We start from the raw sequence: 20,646 nt of genomic DNA on the forward strand, positions 1-20,646 counted from the left end.
TGCTCAGGGTTGGGGGATATGGGATGGGGTTAGGGTGGTCAGGACAAGAGAAAACAAGATGGTAAGTGGTGAGGGCTATGTGACAGTGCGGGCAGTTGTAGAGGAAAAGGGACGCTGAGGTCTGTAGGATGGGGCGATATAAAAGGTTTCAGTTTGCAGGCGGCGGTAAAGGGTGGCGTACTGTGTTGGGAGGGAGCAAGGGGGGGGGGGGGGGGCGGGGTATTTTCTTCGTGTGTGTGTATGAAACAGAAGGTGGAATCAAGGGGAGGGAGCGTGTCTTCATTGGTGGGAGGGTAGCATCCGGTGTCGGTCCTTCAGGTTGGGAGTGCCCGGTAGTGCAAATCGCAGAAGTTGTCACGTACAGCCACTGGCTTTACATTTTTTGCCGAGACTTCGACGCGGAACTGCCTCTGAGCCATCCGCCAGTGCACGGATGTTCTCGGGATCAGGAGTCCCATCCGAATTTCTATGTTGATAGAATAGTCGAGACTAAAGTTTGTCAACTTTGCCTGGGATACGCACGTTTTATACACTGATATTTTTAAAAGAAAATGCAAACGCACAGCTAAAACGTGGCTTCCAAATTTAATGATTCGCATGCGTTTGCGTAGTTGTTCGAGGGCTCGGATTTGGGGTGGGGGGAGTGGGGAGAAGGAGGGGGGGGGGGGGTGGGGTGCGTGCTCTGATGTGAAGTGGCGTCATTGCCCACGGGACCCCGAGCGCCCATGACTACGATGTTATCAAAAACCCCGTTGGCTAGCTGCCAATGTGTTCACCCACAATTGTCAAATGTCATGGCACAAATGAGTCCGATTGATTGATTGAGGGGTTTAACGCGCCGACGCAACGCAGGCGATGAGGCGCGCCAGTGGAGGGCTCCGGATTCATTTTGGCCACCTGGGGATCTTTAGCGTGCGCCGAAATCTCGTACACACGGGCGTTTTTGCTTTTCGCCTCCATCAGAAAAGCGGCCGCCCCGGCCGGGAATCGAACCCGCGACCTTGTGCTCAGCAGCGCAACGCCTTAGCCACTGAGCCACCGCGGCGGGTCACAAATGAGTCCGAACGCGCGCGGGCGCGGGTATGCGCCAGCCTGACGTCACATCCCCATTGGCTGTGTAGGTCACTGCACCGATAGAGTTACGCTTGTTGCGTCGTTCGGAACAATTGATCCTTACGGTTACCCCTTGAAGGTAATCTAATATTTTACTTTGCAATTTATATGGTACGAGATACTGGAGGCCGTCGAAAAAGCCGCGACGGAGCTTCAGATGCAATGTGGGAAGATGCCTGCTTAACTCACATTTTATTTGTGTAGCCTGACAGTGTTAAAAAATAAAAAAAAGACACGTAATGCTGCCTGTGAGCTGTTTAATATAAACTCTATGATGTGTAAGCCCAAATAGATTGGAAGTTCGGTTTCGATCCACCTACGCAAGTCAATATAGAGCCAAAGCCAAGCCGTTGCCGTAGCAACATTGCACTTTTATTTACATCATGGCGGACCGGCTAACGCAACTCCAGGATGCCGTGAATGCGGTTAGTAGAGTCATAATACTTTGGCCACGTGCAGCTGACATTTGTTTACCTCATTGAGGCAACGTGCACTAGGTAGCTTATTTAGCGAACAATCGCTTTACTACTGTGGAACACGGCCGCATTTGTCACAATGCGTTGTGTAGGCGACCACGCTTGTGTCAAGCGTCTCATTTTGCTAACGCGCGGTGTTTTGTGCCTGGTCTATTTCAGCAAGCAGACAACTTCTGCAACAGCATCGGCATTTTACAGCAGTACGCCGCTCCGAGTAGCTTCCCGGAATTCGAGAAATCCGTCTCCAAGCCCGGGCAGTCAACGCAAGAAGGTCAGACGCGGACCCCCGCCAATTTTGTTTTTTTCGTCGTGAGCGTGTTTGTGCACACCACGTTCCTCGCGTATGGACGCTCTGACGGTAGTTTGGAACTGTTGCTGTCTCCGGCACTCTGAAAAATCGCCTTACGTGCTGCGTTGCGGCGTACCCTTTGGAGGACAATAAATGTTTAGAACGCCTTTGTTGGCCTGTCGCCAATGTGCAGAGTCAAGGGTGGTCGCTTCAAAGGATAAGTTACAATACCTGGCTTTAACCAACTTTTTTTGCTTTGACACTTTCGTGACTGCGAAAAATCGGTTGTTTTTGAGTGTTCCAGGAAATATTTTTTTCTTGCGACAGAAAATGACTGATGCTGAAGTGTAAGATACGAAATGATGGAGAAAGAACAGGGCTTTCTGACACTAATAATTTCAAACAACAGATTTATTGCACGTTTCACAAAAAATATAAAAAAAGCATCAAATAAACAAAAGTAACAAAAGGAAAAAAAAAGACGAAAACGTCAGTGCCACTTTGCACAGGGTACCATAAAAGAAATTGAAAATATAAAATTTGAACATAAGGTTCTTATAAAGTAACACAGCAAAAATGAGCTCTGTTAGTACAAAAGTTATTTACATGCATGCAATTATATAAACACTAGTGCCGACCGGTTGTTTTTGGTTGTCCAGGAAATATTTGCTTGCGACAGAAAATAATGGATGCTAAAGTGTAAGTTATGAAATGATAGAAGAAGAATGGGGCTTTCCAACAGTAATAATTTTAAACAACAGATGCATAAGAAGTTCTATCAAAAAATTGTGAAAACAAAAAAGAAGTAACGAAAAGAAAGAAAATGATAACCTCAATGCTACTTTGCCCACGGTAGACATAAAAACAATTTTTAATATACACTTTGAACATAAAGCGCTTATAGAATAATACTGCAAATATGAGCGGTGTAAGTACGGAAGTTATTTATTCTCTATCTCTCTCTATTTACATACAAAAATATAAACATGAGCAGCCGCGCGCTGCACCGGAGTGCTACACCGAGGTCAACTCCGGGCCGTCTTCATGGAGAAAACTCGACTCTCTATGCAGCCGGCGCCAAACTGTCTCACCCGAATATAGTCGACACCTTGCAGATAAGAGCTGTGGCCTTTAGAACAGGGCTGGATCTGTTTACAACAATGCACCCCCACGATAGAGCAACCAGAGATGAAATCAAAACTCAGCGGTGCACACCTGGTGATGGTCTGGGGCGAATTGACGCACTTTCGCTGTCCGTACTAAAGTCTGGTGAATTGAAGTTATCTGCCATGCGAGTGCTGCTACCATCATGCACAGATTCAAGCTCAGATACATCGGAATCCCTCGAAATTCGCCTCTCATGTGGAGAATCGGCAAGCGGCGGCAACGCCATCACTGAAACCACGTGAGCTCGTCTCCCCGCTGGCAAAGGATTTCAAAAATACCCCCCGCGGCGGAAAAACAAAACTCGAAAGTGAAACTGGTAAAAGACTTCCTCCTTTACCATTTGGATGGCGTTAGTGGTCCAGAAGCGCTCGGAGAGCGCCAAAATTTGAATTTGTATTCTTCGAAAGCGTACTATCGATGGGGATAGGCGCGGTTACGAAAGTGTTGAAAAGATCCGTTACGCCAAGCCATATTGCCCATCCAAACTTTTGCCTTGGTCAACTGAAACAAACAAACAAAAAATAGCAGGTGGGTTCGGACGGAACTGCTAAACATTGTAGCTCTCGTAATTAGCAGTTGTTGCCCCCTTTTGCAAGTGGCGGTACAAAGTGCTTTTACAATAGTAGCGCTATGAGTAAAATGAAACAACATTCAAGATGAGCAGCAAAAAATGGTAACGAAAGCGCTTGTGTTGACATTGGTTTAAAACTTGATCCCTTAATACCGATAACAGCAGTGCATACACGATGATGGGCGACCAGCCCTCGTGGAGTTGTTTCCTTTAAAGGGTGACCCCATGAAATAGGTATTATTATCCCAAAAAAGCGCTGCTTCCGGCCAACAAGTTCGTGGGTGGATGGCCACAGTGGATTGCGACGGAGACGACCTTTCTTTCATTTCAGACTACCCGCAGCTGTTTGCGTCGCTCATAGCCAGGACTGCCAAGGACATTGACGTCCTTATCGACTCCTTGCCGAGCGAGGAGGCCTCCCCAGAGCTGCAGGTGGTGTGGCCTTCACCTTCACTCCCTTAGTATGCCTCAGGATGTGGCTGTTTGCTGCTTTCATTTCGTGCTGTTCGATACTTTCTGTCACATGTGTTCTTATCCAACTCGCCACTGTTGGACGTGGTTATAGCCGAGCAGCAGGGGGCCGTGGCTCAAGAGCTTCTAGCGAGAAGTCGTGTTTTGAGCTATTCAGAAGTGTTAGCCTACTTGGAGAGGCATAGAGAGGCAGGATGGAAAAGCCATTCTTTGGAGCTTTGTACAAGCTGTCTACGTTAAGTCAAGTTGATGGAAATTTTGGGCGTGTTTTGTTACATCTCTGGTTCTTTTTGCTTCAGCTTTGGAAGGTACAATGTAAGCTACGCCATACCTATCAACCTATTTAGCTTGGGGAAGTTACTTGAATAAGAACCTGTTTTGCTTTTTCAAGTGCCGTGGTGGTGCGGTTTGATATTTGCTCCGAGAGCACTCTTTGTTCTGTTTTTTTTTTCCACAAATATCTTCAGCGCTTGGAAAGGAAAAATTCACAGCACCGTAATGCAGAAAATTGACTGAATTTTAGGGGTCTAAGAAAACATTTCTTTTTGTGCTATTTGTATTGCTTAGGCACATATTGCAGTCACGTAAAATGCAGATGATTCAGTGCCCTTTCCAGTAACACTAGTTTCAATAATGTTTTCATAAATAATGGTGTTCAAAAAAATTATCAAATTTAAAATTGTTATCCAGATGTCGAAGAAAATAAAAAGAAGAATTTTGTATAACAAACCACTAGTAGTAGAAAAAATTTATAATGTACATTTTGTAGTTAAACATTTAAAAAGCCGTCCTAGAAACAGAATCGAGTTGCACAGAACAATTTAGCAGATATAAAAATGATCTTAGCACGCGTGGTGCCCTGCCTTGTGGTGAAGCCCAACTTCCATATCAAAATGTGCAATTTCGGATGGTGATCTGGAATAAATCTGGGGTTTTGACGTTATTAGAGGCACCAATTAGTCCCCACAGGATGTAAAAACACCTTGTCAATGACTACGGCCAGATCAAATTTACGGCAAGCAAGTGATGTGAAGAAACCCACTTGGAGTTGAAAACCAAACTCGGTGGTGGATACTTGTTCACGTTCTGATCATCCCTTATCTCTCAGAACTTTCATTTGCAGTTTATAATCATCTTCTGACTCGCTATGGTAGCCCTGCTTGCAGGAATAAGGTGCGATGCTCTAGAATCGTGCCCAGCAAGCTTTCACCGAGCAGCTGTCGGTAGACGAAGAGTTCAGGACTGCAAGCCTCCTACTGCAGCGCCACCTAACGTTTTCGAAAAGAAAGAATATCAAGCCTGTTGGAGACTTTGTCAGAATAGACAGCTCTATTAAGAAGTGACACTAGACCTCTGGAAATACCCTCATACGGAAACAAAACTGGCCGGCGAACAGCTGGCGGTGTTCAAGGCTGATTGAAAGCACTCTCCGTGTGTGAACTGATATCCAATGGCTTGGTGTTATCTTTCGACTTTCAGCCAGAGCTGTTATTGTAGAAGTAAGGTGTAGGTGAAGTGAAACCACTAGCGACATGCTTTTTTCGAGGAACAGTAGTGGGCAACGGAGGTGCCATGGCTAATCGGCTTGCAGTCAGGTAACTGCATAGTAGCGCCAAATATGAATTTTGCAACGCAAAAACGAAGCCAAAACTTCTGGGAACTGGCTGAAAATGCCAGGTCCGCTTGTTAGACATGCGGGGGACCATTAGAAATAAGCTTTGGCAGAATAAAGCTGCAACTTTCTCCGAGCCAGAGCTCACCAGTGAATAGTTGGTGTCATTTTCAGCTAATTATCACTTCTGAATGCTGTTGGACTACAAAGTCATGACATAATTTGGTATTTGACTTGCCGGTAGCCTTTTGATAACAAAAATTAGATGGTTATGCAGCATAACCACGAGCGGCACTCTTTTTTGTCAATTTCAGCAGCCATGCCCCCTATCGGAGAAACACATGCAGCCCAGCTCGCAGAAAATGCCGTTAAAAATGTAAATGTAGCCAGAGTGGGAAAATTTAAACTGATTCTAAAAGTGCAGTGCTTAGTCTAATCACTGGGGTGCATTAGGTGCACGAGAAATGACTACAACATTTCGAAATCAGCAGTGTAAAGCACCGATTACTGGTGATTGATTTGAATAGGCGTGGTAATGAAAGAGTTAACTATGTCGTCTATAGCAGGATATCTGACTAGCAATGGGGGGGGGGGGAGGCGTTCTGTAAAAAAGTAAGATATATTTAGAGCAAAATTTGTTTAGTTGAAACAGGTGCAAAATATAAAAACTGGAAGTAAATGCCATGTATTAGTGCAGATGAGGTAACACAAGTCCCTCGGTGGTGGTGGTTGAGTGGGGGCCTGAACGGCCACGCAACTGGGGTGTTCCCAGGTGTGAAATCACGTGGCGTCTTCTTCGGCACTTGCCACGTGACTATTTGGCACCACCGACTGGCCAACAGGCTTCCTAATTGTTGATGACGCTGCAGGGGTCTGAAAGTTGTAGGATAGCGGCTTTCTTATTCAGAGGTATGGCATTGTTGGAGGTTTCGCTCCGTGGAAAAGATGGAGCTTCTACCTGCCTGAAGACAGAGCCACGCGGCAAAGCACTGCGGGCGGGCGATGCCTCAGGTAGGAGGTGAAGCTTTGACTTGGTACTGAGGTACTAAATATCATTTGAAGAAATTGTGATTTTCAGGCAATATTACCTGCTGAGGACGAAGATGCGGTCACTGACCAAGTCAAGGTGAAAACACAGAGACATTTCGGGTTCCTTGGTCACACTAAGCAGGCAAGAGCTGACTTGCAGCTCTAGCCTGCTCAGTGTGATCAAGAGACCCGTACGGGTCCCAAAATGTCTCTGTGTTTTCACCTTGACTTGGTCAGTGACCGCATCTTCGTCGTCATCGTGATACCTGACGAGACGAACTTTCGTCGAGCTCCCGACTAAATACCACCTGCCATGCTACTATGGTATGCATAATAAGGCGATTGTTTTCGACGCGTGCTTGTGTGACACAGTCGTTGGAGTGCATGAACATGTAACAATAAAGTAGGTAGAAACATTGGTCTGCACAGGAAATAGGAAGGGTTCATGATCTGCATTTGGCAGCCAACGTATGTGGAGCACGTGAACTCCGACAGAGAAAGCAGCATCTAATGGGCCAGGTACCAGCAGCCTGCAGTGGAGTTATCCAGTCAGGAAGCCGCTAAACTCCAGGTGGATGGAAGATACTTCAGGCATTGTGTTTGAAGGCCCGGGTGTTCTTACGGCATGTGGTGTATTGTCGACTTGGTCCCTGTAGAACAGGAGGACCGAGCAACGACGGTCACTGCTTGTCAGTCTTGGCAAACATGTTGGCGACACTTCAGCACTTGGGCTCGCCGCTTGGCCAACGTATCCTCCTGTACCCCGTACGGAAGCACTCGAGCGTCACGTGCAATCCTACAGGCAGTGAAGCAGGATCTCACACCACCAAATTCCAAATCGATTTTTCGGATGTGCGCTTGGCATCAGCCTCGGCTCCTTTGGTATTGGTGTCACGTCGTGCGAGTAGGGGTCAGCCAGGTTGCAGGGGAGTTGTACGGGCTGGCTCTCCACATGCAAGCACTCTTGTTGTTACTTGCACTGTTCCAATCGGATGGCTGTATTACGGGTGCCCTGCATTCCACGGCAAATGGTCTGTACGCAGTCGCGTGTCGTAATGCATAGTCGAGGGCCTCAAGGGTTTCCGCGAATATTGGTAATCGCTGGTTTTCGTCTGCGCTGAGGGTTGCATCAACACGTTTTGCAGTGAGGAGAATAGCTTCGATGTGTGTGTAACATGTGCTTGGCATGCCAAGAAACTGAATTTTGCAAGACTTGCGCGTTTGGCCATGACTACATGCCTGTGTGGCACACATTGTTCTTTCTTTAGGGACAGCATATCGGTGAAGATGGTGCCTTCTTGAAGGTTGGCACGTGTGGCTGTGGCCCCACTGTGCAGAAAACCGGCGTTGTTTTCCAGTCCAGTGCGTACATAAAATGGCCTATGCTGTAATCAGTAAATAGATAACTCATTTGAGTTCATATGGGAACGAACCCCTGGTCTCCAAGGTAGGAAACGAGGCATTACCATTGCACTAGTGCAGCACGCTTTCAACACTGAACATGGGGCAGCCTAGGGTATGCTGCAAGACAGGTGAATGGGGTGCAATTCACCTGTCTTTTTGATTCGCGTAAAAAGACAAATGGGGGGGAAGAAAGTGACACAAACATGCTCTAGCAGTAAGGGAGTCTTGCCAGGGCAAGCTGTGATGCTGCTGCTTTGAAAGCACATTAGCAGAATGTTAAGTGCCCAGTGGAATCCTTTTAGCTGTAGGATGTCTTGTTCTTATAGGGGCACTGTAGTTGCATATTAAAATATTCAAGTCAGTACTTCATTACAGTAAAGTGGCTAAGGTGTTGCGCTGTTGAACACGAGGTCGCGGGTTTGATTCCCGGCCGCGGCGGCCGCTTTTCTGATGGACGCGAAAAGCAGAAACGCCCGTGTGTACGAGATTTCGGCGCACGTTAAAGATCCCCAGCTGGTCAAAATTAATCCGGAGCGCTCCACTACGGCGCGCCTCATCGCCTGCATTGCGTCGGCGCATTAAACCCTGCAATCAATCAATCATTACATTAAAGTTGTGAATGTCTAGACCATGTGAGCTGTTGCAGTTGGCGTGCATTTTTTTCCTGAAGAAGGGACGGCCAAAATTGCCGTGTGCCTTGAACTACCCATGGTCATGCATTTGGCAGTGTTGGCCGGTACAACATACTTACAGTCACTGGCCTGTTCAGTCTAGATTTAATTTAACCAGCTGGAATAACATGTTTCATGTTTCGTAATGACTTCTTGTTTGTGTGGCAGCTAACAGGGTTGAGACAGAGGCATTGTCCTCAACTGCAACCACATTACGTTGCATCAATCACTGAGTGAACTGTTGGGTGAGAGTTCAGGTGGATGTCTTGCCAGCTGTCAGCATTCCTCAATGAGCTTCTGTTCCATTCCTGTGTGCGTTTTGTGTAGTTGGAAGAACACTTCTTGCCTGCGTTACTATCAGAAGGGCTGGGGACAAATGGTTGCTGATACAGTATAGTGTTGCCTTCAAAGGCTTCTTTACTAGGCAGCTGCCATGGAGTCGCATGGTGTTCTCGTCTTTCTCTTTGTCTTGACAGCACCACTGACGGATTACTCCTACTATACTCGAGTACAAGTTAACAACGGCAATAGCTCATGTTGTGTACTACTCCCCCGAAGCAATGGACTCAGATGTCAACGCGCGCACGTTTGGAAACGAGATTGCGCTTAATGCGTAGCATCGTCTTGCTTTTCACACCTAGTTTTTTTGTCATCGCAGCAGGAATTGATAAGCTGATCAACTGCAAAAAATCACGAAAACGGCTCGTGTCGCGTTCAAAATGCTCGCAGTAACGCGCTCTTTGTGCCGCGCGAAGTAACTGCTGGCTGTGGTGATGTGGCGCAGGGGCAACTTCCGTCGTTGTCTTAAGTTGTCCACGAGTATACGTATTCTTGTCACCCTTAGCATCCCATTATTCAACTTCTGAGTTTTGAGTGCTGAGTTTGAGCTTGCGAGACGCGATGCATCTCGCAAGCCTCAATTTTATGTTCTTGTTCCACAGTCCAGCTGTTTAAACTGAATTTCTCCCTCCTGTAGCGCGCTTCCTCCGTTTCAGCTCTTTGTCGATTGTCTGCTTGTGCTCCTAACGTGAGCCTTTGTGGCAACAGCTTCATTTCTTTCAAATGACTATGTTGCTTTTGCAGCAGTGTCTACAAGAGGCGCACTGCATATGTCTAATAGTTTGTACCAAGGTAGCTTACACCCTTTTATCTGCATCAAGGTGTACGTGAGGTAGTGGGCTGGGAACTGGCGGAGCCCACAAATAATGAAGCACTAGTTCAGAGGACTTGGCTGGACAAATAAGATTGAAATGTTGAAAGGCAAAAGATTGGGCAAGGTTAAGAATGGGCAGGAGTCACTTGGCAGCTTTGGGAGACGCCCCTCTTCTACAATGGAGAGGGGGACCTGTGTCTAGTCATCATCATCATCATCAGACTGTCTACACCCACAGCAAGGCAAAGGCCTCTCCCATAGATCTCCAGTTATCCCGGTCCTGTGCCAACTGCGACCAATTTATCCCCGCAAACTTCTTGATCTCGTCTCTGCCCATCTAACTTTCTGCTGCCCCCTGCAATGCTTGCCTTCTCCAGGGATTCACTCTGTTACCCTTAATGACCAATGGTTCTCTTGCCTTCGCATTACGTGCCCTGCCCACGTCCATTTCTTCTTAATTTATACTAATATGTCCTTAACATGCGTTTGCTCCCTTACCCACTCGGCTCTCTTCTTGTCCCTTAATGTTACACCTATCATTTTACGCTCCATTGCCCGCTGAGTCGTTCTCAATTTAAGTTGAAGCCTCTTAGTGAGGCTCCAAGTTTCTGCCCCGTAGGTGAGTACCGGTAAGATGCAGCTACCATACACTTTCTTCTTCAGGGACAATGGTAGGCTGCCATTCATTACCTGTCTAGTCAAGGGCGGCCTAAGCAGAATCGCTCAAGCACTCATCTGCAGAGGCAGTTTGTGATCGCAGAAGTGTAGGAGGCTCAAAGGAACTGGATATGTTTGTCGTGATAGGTGAAGCATCCGGTGTGGGGCGTTCCATCTGTATGGGGGGGAGCTTGACGTGACTGGACGTCAAAACTAGCCAAGGGGTCTTAGCAGAACGCAGACAAGTGTCATAAGCAAATCAAGGTGTCTCAATGGAACTGCAGAATCGGATTCGTGCTTTTGCACCCATGACGGTGTGTTTCCCTATCATGGGTGCACCTCACAAACTATTGGGACAACGTTGCGCTGTTTTGCAATGTGGTTTTTGCTACCGCATTGTTCAGATTTTTCATCATTTGCATAGTTTGGGGTTAGTGTTGCCACTTGTTTGTTCAGGTGCAGTTTAGAAGTGGGTAGACACATTTCCTTAATTTCTTTGTGCGGACATGCCAGCATGCTGTCAGAGTTAACGTCACCAGATTTGTGAGGCTTACAACACGAACGGCCGTGTGAAGTAGTTAAACAACTTTTATCGTTTATGACTTGCTTGAGTGTTCCTTTTGCAGGCCCTCAGAGTTGTACGCATTTGAGGCAGGGCACTGGTGACGGAATCGCAATTGCCGTCTGAAGCTGAAGGAGTGCAACCTTTCAGCTCCTCTGCTTGAAAATGAAGCGTGAAAGATCAAAATCTGCCCGAGAGAATTGATGGGAGAACAACGGAGCTCACACCAAACTCAACGATAAAAGGGAGTGTTACAGTGCACTAGGTTGAGGACACAAAGAAGGAAGTTTTGGTACGATGTAACATTTTGTTTAAAATTGCATTACCAACTAGCCCACCAAGCCATCATCATGAACTCCAAACTCAGGCGGTGTACTGAAAAAAACTCGGTCGTAGTAAGCAGAGGCAAAACTGGGAGCGTGAGAGAGAAAAGATAGGAGGAGAGTACTAATCCACCTTGTTGTGTCGTTTAAGCACGGGACTTTGAAAATGATTGACTCTTAGCCCTGCTCACGTGAGCGGGTGGCAAAGCTGTTAAAGTACTCATGAAAATTGTATTTAAAATGAATGATAAGTAAACTTCAAATTGCGAGTTGTTGACACTTTGTATTTACGAGCGTATTGACTGGGCCATTGTCCAAACGAGTGCACGAAATGAAACACGATTGTCCGTGATTACATGCGAGTGTTCACGTACTGCGATTGGTAGGGGAATGGTACAAAAAACTTAAAAATAAAACATTGAGACTAGGTGGCAAAGCAGTGTAACAAAAATTTGGCATGCATTGTCATAAACAAATGTGGTTACCTCGAAGGGCTGTGAATACAGGGAGTATGTACCAGGTGCGTGAGGCATTTGAGTGAAAACACTATTCTTTATCGCCGTAGACTCCAGCAGGCTCATCATATATATTTAGGCGTGCGGATTCTTGTTCGTCGACACCTTATCATTCATACTGTGCAGTTTGTTCAACGAGGGAAGTGTAAAGGGAAATGAAACACAGGACGTGAAACGCTATGGAGTCCCCGTCGCCTTGGCCGCGCCTTTCTTGGAAATTGCTGCCTTTGTGAACGTCTTGTAAATTGCTACATTTCTGAACGTTGCGAAGTCTTTCGCTTACAATGTGCGGACAGAGCTGATGTGTTGTTGTGTTGACGAGGCATCTTAGGTGAAAAGGGAAAAGCACAGTCAGCGGCCAGACGTCGTCAGAACCCCTGATTTTCTTCGGTGGCTCCAAGTCATCATGAGTGACAACCCAGAGGAGTCAATTTGGGCCATTGTGAACAAGCTCCATGTCGCAGAGTCGACTGTCAGTCTCGCTGTACACGAGGACTTGAGATAACATTCCTGTCATGAGGAGGGAGCAATTCGTGTTGGGAGAATCATCTGCTTCGGTCCAAGCACTTGCTCAACAAGCTGAAAAGACCTGAGGAGCCTGGAATGCTGTGGTTTTTTGAGATGAAAAGAACTTTGACCAATACCAAAAAGTTATCCGCTATAATGGCTGGTGGCTTGCTTTGCGCAAACGCTGATGAATCACGTGCCTACAGTGATGCACGCAAAATTTCTGTTGTATTTGATGGTGTTATCGATCGTCAGCAACAAGGGTGACGTCATGCTGCGACACGTTTTTTCAAAAAGAATCTGAATTAACGCTGCCTCGTATGCAAATGTGGCGGCCACCGTTGTGAAGCCATGGATAGAGAGTGTTTCGAAAAGAAGACCATGTGTCTATCAGCAAGATCCGACTCCTGCCCAGACTGCCTGAGTCACCTAAGTGTGGCTGGCTGACAACTTCTCCGACTTCGTAACTCCCAACTTGTGACCTCCTAGTTGTCCAGCCACTCGACTACTATGACTGGGGTGTCGTTGAAAGAGAGGCCAACAAAGAGCCAGATAATACAAAAGGCTGGCTGAAGGCCGCCATTTTCCACTCAATCGCCAACATCTCTAAGAAGCACCTGATCCACGCATGCAGCCGTTTGCGAAGCCGAATCGAATCGCTTATTGCTGCCGATGGCAGATTCATTGAGTAGTTAATGAAATAAACCATAGGAGAAGTATTTCTCAAGGTTTTGTGAAAATATGTCTGATTTTGCTGGAGATATTGTTATTCCTGATGCCAACGTTCTGTTTTCAAATACTTCACGCACCCGGTATATTTGACTCATTGTAGCCCCTTCAGTTATTGAAAAGCAGCTAAGCATATGCTAGTGGTTAGTATGACCAGTACCTTGCTGCAAGAATTGCTAACAAGTAAGAACTCTTGGTATCTCACTCATGTGACCGTACTGGCAGGAAAATTTTTGCTTTTAAATCACTTCAGCTAACATGCACCAGAGTTAGCATTCACTTGCATCATGCGAGAGGCTTACAAGCATCGGGCTTTCTTGCACAGTTTCCGCGTCGTGCGGGAAAGCCACCCCAAAAGGGGCGAGCGTAGGAGCAGAGCGAGGTTGGCTCTGCCCCACGGCTTGAAAGATCGCAAGCCGTGTGGCAGAGCCAACTTTTATTGCTCCGTTATTCGTGAATTTCGAATATTTAAAAAAAAAAACTTCGAATACTTTGAACAGAAAGCAGCAGCACGAATTGAATTCGATGGCACACATTTTTCGCGAAAAACGTGAAATTTAATATATTGGCAGATCTCTAGTTCGTTTTTTTTTTTTTTTTTTGTGCCCCGGGTCGGGTGTGTTTAATTAGTGTCTTTATTTCTTGCATCACCTACTTCCATAAAAAAAAACGGAAGCACCTGCCCGCTCTGTTTCTCTTGCCTTTGGGCACGCAGGCGGCCAACCTGCGTCGCCTGGAGGTGGAGAACCAGGAGGCGGCCCGGCGGCTGGAGGAAGTGGTCCAGCAGGGGGAGGCCCTGCTGGAGCAGATCCAGAGGGCGCTGCACGACATCGCCCAGTCCCAGCTCAGCATGCAGCACCTGGACCCGGACCTCCTCTCCCCTCCCACTCCCTCCTCCTCCTCCTTCCCCCCGGGCACCCCCACCACCACCGCCGCCTCTGCCACCTCTGCCACCACCACCGCAGCCGCCACCAACAACAACTGAGCACAGGAAGGAGGACTGTTGTAGTTTCCGCTGTTGTTTGCAGTGCAACGGAGCGGCCGATGCCAAACCGTGTCGTGGCCCTGTGATGGTGCTCCGTGTTTGTTTCATCTTTCAATGGTGGTGCGCTCTTTCGTTTAAAAGTACGAGACAGGGGACAGTGTCTGCAGTTTGTTGAGCTTCATATTTAAACGCAGAATGAGTGGTTGCCAAGCTGCCCGGCTCACCATACTTACCTGTGGGCTCCTGTTTATATAATTCGAGATGTTTTTTGTACCCTCTCTCTCGAGAACTAGTGCTTTTGCATGGGCCGGTGGCTAGGTAATTTTGATATTGTGGTGGAAACAAAAATGTGGAGTAAACGTCAGCGAATAATGCACCACACAGCACATGTTAATGATAAGGGAGAATGTGAGGTACGGAAAAAGAGAGATGGTCACATGTGGAAGCAATCAAGATAGGCAGTATGGTAGCTCAGCTCTTACCAGTTTTGTTTTTCACGGTGTTCATGATTGGGTAATGTGAATGATGTGCTTATCCATTGGTGTTTGTGTTATAAACAGTGGCATGGTGGCATTTCATCTCTTATCAGTTTTGTGTTTCATGGTGTCCGGGATTGATTAACGTGAATTATGTGTCTATGCAGTGGTGTTTGCATTGTGAATACTGGCGCGGTGATATTTTCACTTGAGATGGCACCTGCTCAAATTCTTCAAGGCGTTTCGCATTCCCAAAGGACTTTGTGACGCTGCAACTAAAATAATGTATCAACTGAATGCCACCGAGAAATGTCGTACAGTGCGGCAAGACTGCAGTTGATGTGATTTTTCATTTCAAATGCCCGACAAGCATGATATTCACATGGGACAGCGCTTGATTGTCAGTGGGGAAATGCAGGGTTTGCTTGTCAAACATATCCAGCAGTGAAAACAGGCGCAGAAAAAGATACTATTGACTAAGGTCAACGAAACTGCATACAGAGGACAACGTCTTAAGTCGACGTTTTTTTCCACGCCCGTTTTCACGATGAATAAACCCCAGCTAGCCCAAAGTTTCAATCCTGTTAAACTTAATGTTCAGCAGGTCTCCTGCAATGAGTCGTACTTTAGTCTCATCAGGCAAAACACAGAACCAATGACTAATGCCAAGCGTGGCTGTGGCTGGAATGTTTCTTGTGAGAAAATAAAGTTTAGCCATCAATATTGTTGTTTCAATTTTTTTTGCTAACATCGCTGTTAAAGGCAATACCTCGGAGTGTTGTCAGTGGTAAGTATCAGCTGCTACCCTGAAATGGCATAAAATAAAATGTTTACGGAATACTGTGGCAATGTTCCCCCACCTTTTTCTCGCACACACAGACAGGAAAACAGGGCAGTGTAGTGTTCTAGGCCCTTAAAAGCACTGGTCAGGGTATAGTGCCCCACATCAGGCACAATGTTGCGGTTATGCTTGTGTGTTGATGGGGCCTGCACTGCGAAGCACTGTAGCAAGTTGGTTGTGAGCAGTGCTTTCCCTGTCTCCTCTTTCATGTTCACCTTTTTTTTTTTTGACTGTTGTGATCATGCGACTAATTCTGCCCTCCAAGCCATCACCTCTCGCTTGCCACAGCAATCCTGCAGTTTGTCGCAACACCAATGGCTTGTGTGGATGTGCACCTTACAGGCAGTCTGGCGTTCTGTTTTTCAAATCCCTCTTCAACATTGTCATTCTTTTGGTTAAGGAAAAAAATTGCTTGAGGCACCTGTAACTGCTTGTAACTTCTTGCAAGTGTTGTAGGCGATGGCCTTAAATGCTTATTTTTTTGTATTTGCAACAATACGCCTGTTGGCATAAAAACATATTTGCGGATAGGAATAGGTACCCGTCTCTTGGAGGAAGGCAAGAAGGGAGCGGCGGTATTACCATAGGTGCAACGCTGGACACCGATGCTGGACTTCTGCAGTGCTGATCAAAGAAGGCTACCTTCCTAAAAAATGACATGGTGGTTGGCAGTGGTCCACTGCAGTGCACCTCATAGGCCAGGTTTATTTATATTTTTGTTAGCGTTATACTGCAGATACTGACCTAACAAAAATTGAAAGCATTTTTTAGTTGATTGATTTTAGGGTTTATTATGCTGACGATACACAGGCAATGAGGTGCGCCGTGGTGGAGGGCTCCGGATTAATTTTGACCACTTGGGGGTCTTTAACGTGCACCGAAATCTCGTACACACGGGCGTTTTTTGCTTTTTGCCTCCATCAGAAAAGTGGCTGGCGTGGCCGGGAATTGAACCCGCGTCCTTGTGCTCAGCAGCACAACGCCATAGCCACTGAGCCACTGCGGTGGGTCAACGATGTTTAGTCAAATGAAAAAAAAAAAGAAAAGAAAAATTCACACAGTTTTTTGGACAATACAAAGTTTGACAGGCCAATATGAACCTAAATCTGTTGAACTGGCTGATTGTATTTGTTCTCCAACCAGGAAACAAAATATGTAAATCTGATTGGGAAGCGTGGGTTATACACGTGTTGTAAATTAAGTTTCAATACACTGTGCTGCCTAGTATGCTGATTTGAAGTTCAAGTTTTGGCTGTTTTTGCACATACTAGTTAATTAAAGCTTTATGTAGTTATAGACAACACTGGCTCTACATGTGCACTGATGTACTGGGTGCGCTCGTTTAGATGTGTGAAAATGATGAGGAACAAGAAGTGGATTTAAACAATTTGTGGGTCAAGCAAGTAATGATCTAGGGCATGGTTTCTCAAAGTGCGTTCCGCGGAACCTTGGGGTTCCGCAGGCCCCTCCTGAGGGTTCCGCGAGCCACTGAAAAATTTTCCCTGGTTCCGCAGTCGCGAAGTCTTATATGGTGAACTTGAGGTGCGATCGATCTAAGGAACCTCCATTACTCACGCTCGAGTGTCAGTAAGCACATCACGGCGCATAACAGAAACGCGCGAGCTGCGCAATAAATCTCGCCAGCAGCTTGTAGCCAGCCAGACTTCGAAAACGGGCCACGTGGTTAAACTATTGCACTTGAACCTCGGCCTTATATTACCCCCATGCGCATTTCCCCTGTTTGGAGATAGGTGCCGCTAGCGTACGCATTCGCGTAAAGTCGGCGGGGAAAAAACGATACCCTTGCTTGCTTTTGAATTTGTTGCACGTTAATGTAGCATGAACGGAATGAAAAATGGCGGGAGGGGGGGGGGGTTCCTTGGCACTTAACGGAACTTAGCAGGGTTCCCTGGGACCAACATGCTTGAGAACCCCTGATCTAGGGGAAGGATTCATAGAGGCTGGAAATTTAACAACGTAGGTTGCCATTAGATCACATACCACTAGGGCATATAAATGCTGAGGTGCACAGGGTGTATGTAGCAAGATATACCATAAACAACTTTTATCCGTGAGCTCACTATTGTGAAGTAAGTCTGAGCTCATGTTTCGCAGCATTTTTCGGCTGCTAATTTATGAACGGGATGGAGTGAGAGATCTAGGACAGAAATATACGCTATTTTGACCCAGTGAAAGTAAATGCCTGACGCAAGCTGCACCAATGCACCTCCCGATGAGGGTATGCAATGCTTTGTTTCCTGAGAGTAATGGTAGTGAGAACTCCTTTGCAGCAAAGACCAAATCCAAGAACAATCTGCATCTTGTGGTTGGATGATTAGGGTCGTTGCAGCGTACAAATCTGGAGTTGTCCAAGAGCAAAGTCGGGAACCAGTCGGGAACTGTCATGTTTCACAATGTCAAAATTAAAGTCACCGGCGACATCCACTAGTGTGTCCTGTTCTTGTTTCGGCCGTCCAAAGTGCCTGTACAGTAGATGGCGACGTCTGTTTTGGAGTTACTAGGGGGTGATGTGAACTGTGAAAGTTAGAATCCTGTCACTGGTGTTTGCACCGCAGGCATTCCGCACGCTCGGTGCCATTGGTTACTGGCTCCCGCATCAGTGAGTATAGGCGCTCAGTGCTATTTTGGTCCTATTGTGTGTGTTTGGGGACTCGCACTAAACGAAAAATCCCAAAGAAAGAGCTGGCCAATCCACGACAGCAGGTAGGTGTTGTGTTTCTTGCAAGGATTAATTGTACCCATAACGTGCCTGACAACGTATAAAGTAACGTAAAACTACCATTATGCGAATACAGGCGGCATCGCCCACAGTTCCCCCACCTTTGATCCTGATGAGTTGCGGTGTGATGCAAAGTTTTTGCTCGCATTTTTGTTGGCGTGCGAACATGATTGTGCTGTTGCGGGTAGATGTAAACAGTGAAAATTCTTGCTTTTGTGGTCTATTGTGTTTGCATTAGTAGTACTCTGCTGCCTGCCTTCTTTAAAATCAGCAGCAGTGCATAACAGAGAGAATTAAACCAAATGGTATTCTACTGAAGGTCTCCCAGAAGAAAGGGCGAAAACCCAACGTGAAAGGTGCGGGCAAGCAGTATGAACAAATTCGATTGCAGATACCGGTGCTTGAAAGCTTTAAAAATGCATTACGTATCGGCCATATCCCTGGTCATATGGCAATACCCAAAGAGTACTATTATATTTCTTTACAGGTGTGTTGTTTACTGGGCAGAATTTTGATGCGAAGACATTTACTCTAAAATCATCATTCTAAAATGTTGTAAAGTGAAGGAAGCATGCTAAAATTTTTGTTTCCGGACTATTTTCTGCAGATTATTCGCCCGACGAATCTTCGCGAATCCAAAGAGGACGTCAAATATGAAAAAAAAAAGTCGTCACGAAAAAATGAAGTTGGTAGTACAATTCTGTAAACAAATACTGTTGCGAACATTTCATATGCGGCAGTAAGAAACATTTTTTGAGTTTTGAGTTTATCTAGAAACGATGGCTGCAAGTCATACAAAAATATACAAAAAGCAGGCAACCCCCCCCCCTTCTCTTCCCCCCCCAAAAAACAAAAAAGCGTGCAGAAGCTCTTCAAAAACTTCAGCATAGATTTTCCCATGTAGTTATACTTTCTGACTCCCTCTCTGTGTGTTCCGCATTAACATCCGAAAAAGATTCTCCAATTATCCGCACATTCCGATCATTTGTTACGCATCAGCTTTGTGAGGTTTGGCTAATGTGGGTTCCAGGACATGCTGGAATCTCATACAATGAAGTGGCTGATCAATTAGCCAGCATGTCTCTTGGTGGCCCTGTGGTCGTGCAATGTCCAAATGACAGTTTTCTATTGGGGGCGAGATTTAAACGTCTACAGCTACTCCAGGCTTATAAGCAAGACGCCCTTCTATCTTCTAGAGATTATAGCCACCTTCGTCATGCATGGAAGCCGAGGTTTTGTGAAACAAGGATATGCGAGTTAGCAATCACTAAACTTCGGTGCAAAATTCCCCCACTAAATTTTTATCTTTATAAATCTTGTCTTGCTCCATCTCCGCAATGCCCTTTCTGCGATGAACTGGAAAATATAGAACATTTCCTATGTCATTGCTGCAGCTTCTCCCCAATGCGACGCACGCATCTGGAGTCAACCTTTAGACGCCTTAACCTTCCGTTATCTAGTTCCGAGATCCTGTCCCTAGGCGCTTCCGCCCTAGGAGTCTGCCACAGGGATGTTGTGCCTGCCCTCCATTCTTATGTTGCGGCGACAGGCCGGTTTTCCTGCTAGCCAGCTAAACGTTCACACTTAGCTCATTTTTCTTCCTGAATCTACTTTCATATTATACATATTTAAAAAATTGTGTTGAGTATTTCCTTTTCTAAATTTTGGGATCTAAAATAATATAGGTCACATCCTCATTAGACACAAAACTTCTTGGCCAATCCCCCGCGTGGGTATGTGCCATGGTGGGAGGCAACCAACCAACCAACCAACCCTTGCCCCCAGCGGATTCCTCTGGACCTCATACATCCGCTAATATAACGTCACAGGCACGTCAAGAGCGAGCAGCACGAGTGATTGTTATGATTGTTTACTTTATGCGGCTAGATTTTGTAGCGAAACTGCAAACTTTTAAGTGACTGTTCCTCTTTTTATTGGGTGAAGTTGAGCACATCCATCGAAACGTGTGAATGTTTTGTCAGCATATGGTGATATGCCGGAGTTAGCGAATTTGCGTCAAAGTTCAACTTCGATGCATACAAAATAAAATGCAGAAGTAAGCAGAAGTAAAAAAAAGAACTGACTCTGAAGGGCAAAATCACTCAGGCGTGGTTAACAGCGTGGAACGTAAATTCCATTCACATTACAGCCGATGCGACTCATGCAATGTGGCAGTGCGGGTAGTGCCGAAAACTGTGTTCATGCGCCAGCGCTTTCTCACTGACAGCTGCAAAACAATTTTGTCGCAAAAGAAACAAAATAGCTTAAAATGTAAATAAAAATTTCCGCGCAATAAAAATGTCATATTTTGCCGTTCTTTTACTGAACTGACTCGGTTTTACGAACAGTCGGAGC

General features: G+C 46.1%; 1 protein-coding gene and 1 long non-coding RNA gene across 2 annotated transcripts; one reads left to right on the forward strand and one right to left on the reverse strand.

The window, feature by feature from the left end:
- The first annotated feature begins 1,431 nt into the window (after positions 1-1,431).
- Positions 1,432-15,431, forward strand: Med21 (mediator complex subunit 21). Its single transcript, XM_077679193.1, has 4 exons — positions 1,432-1,538; positions 1,749-1,860; positions 3,948-4,048; positions 13,965-15,431. The coding sequence occupies exons 1-4, from the start codon at positions 1,497-1,499 to the stop codon at positions 14,232-14,234; spliced, it is 525 nt and encodes a 174-aa protein (XP_077535319.1). The 5' UTR covers positions 1,432-1,496; the 3' UTR covers positions 14,235-15,431.
- LOC144147118 (uncharacterized) lies at positions 14,844-20,450 on the reverse strand. Its single transcript, XR_013317824.1, has 2 exons — positions 20,376-20,450; positions 14,844-16,550 (listed from the first exon to the last, which is right to left on the reverse strand). It is a non-coding gene; the product is annotated as an uncharacterized LOC144147118 (long non-coding RNA).
- Positions 20,451-20,646: the final 196 nt, after the last annotated feature.

The sequence above is a fragment of the Haemaphysalis longicornis genome, unplaced genomic scaffold (assembly GCF_048455015.1).
Source record: "Haemaphysalis longicornis isolate Haplotype H1 unplaced genomic scaffold, Haemaphysalis longicornis Haplotype H1 scaffold_7, whole genome shotgun sequence".
NCBI lineage: Eukaryota > Metazoa > Arthropoda > Arachnida > Ixodida > Ixodidae > Haemaphysalis > Haemaphysalis longicornis.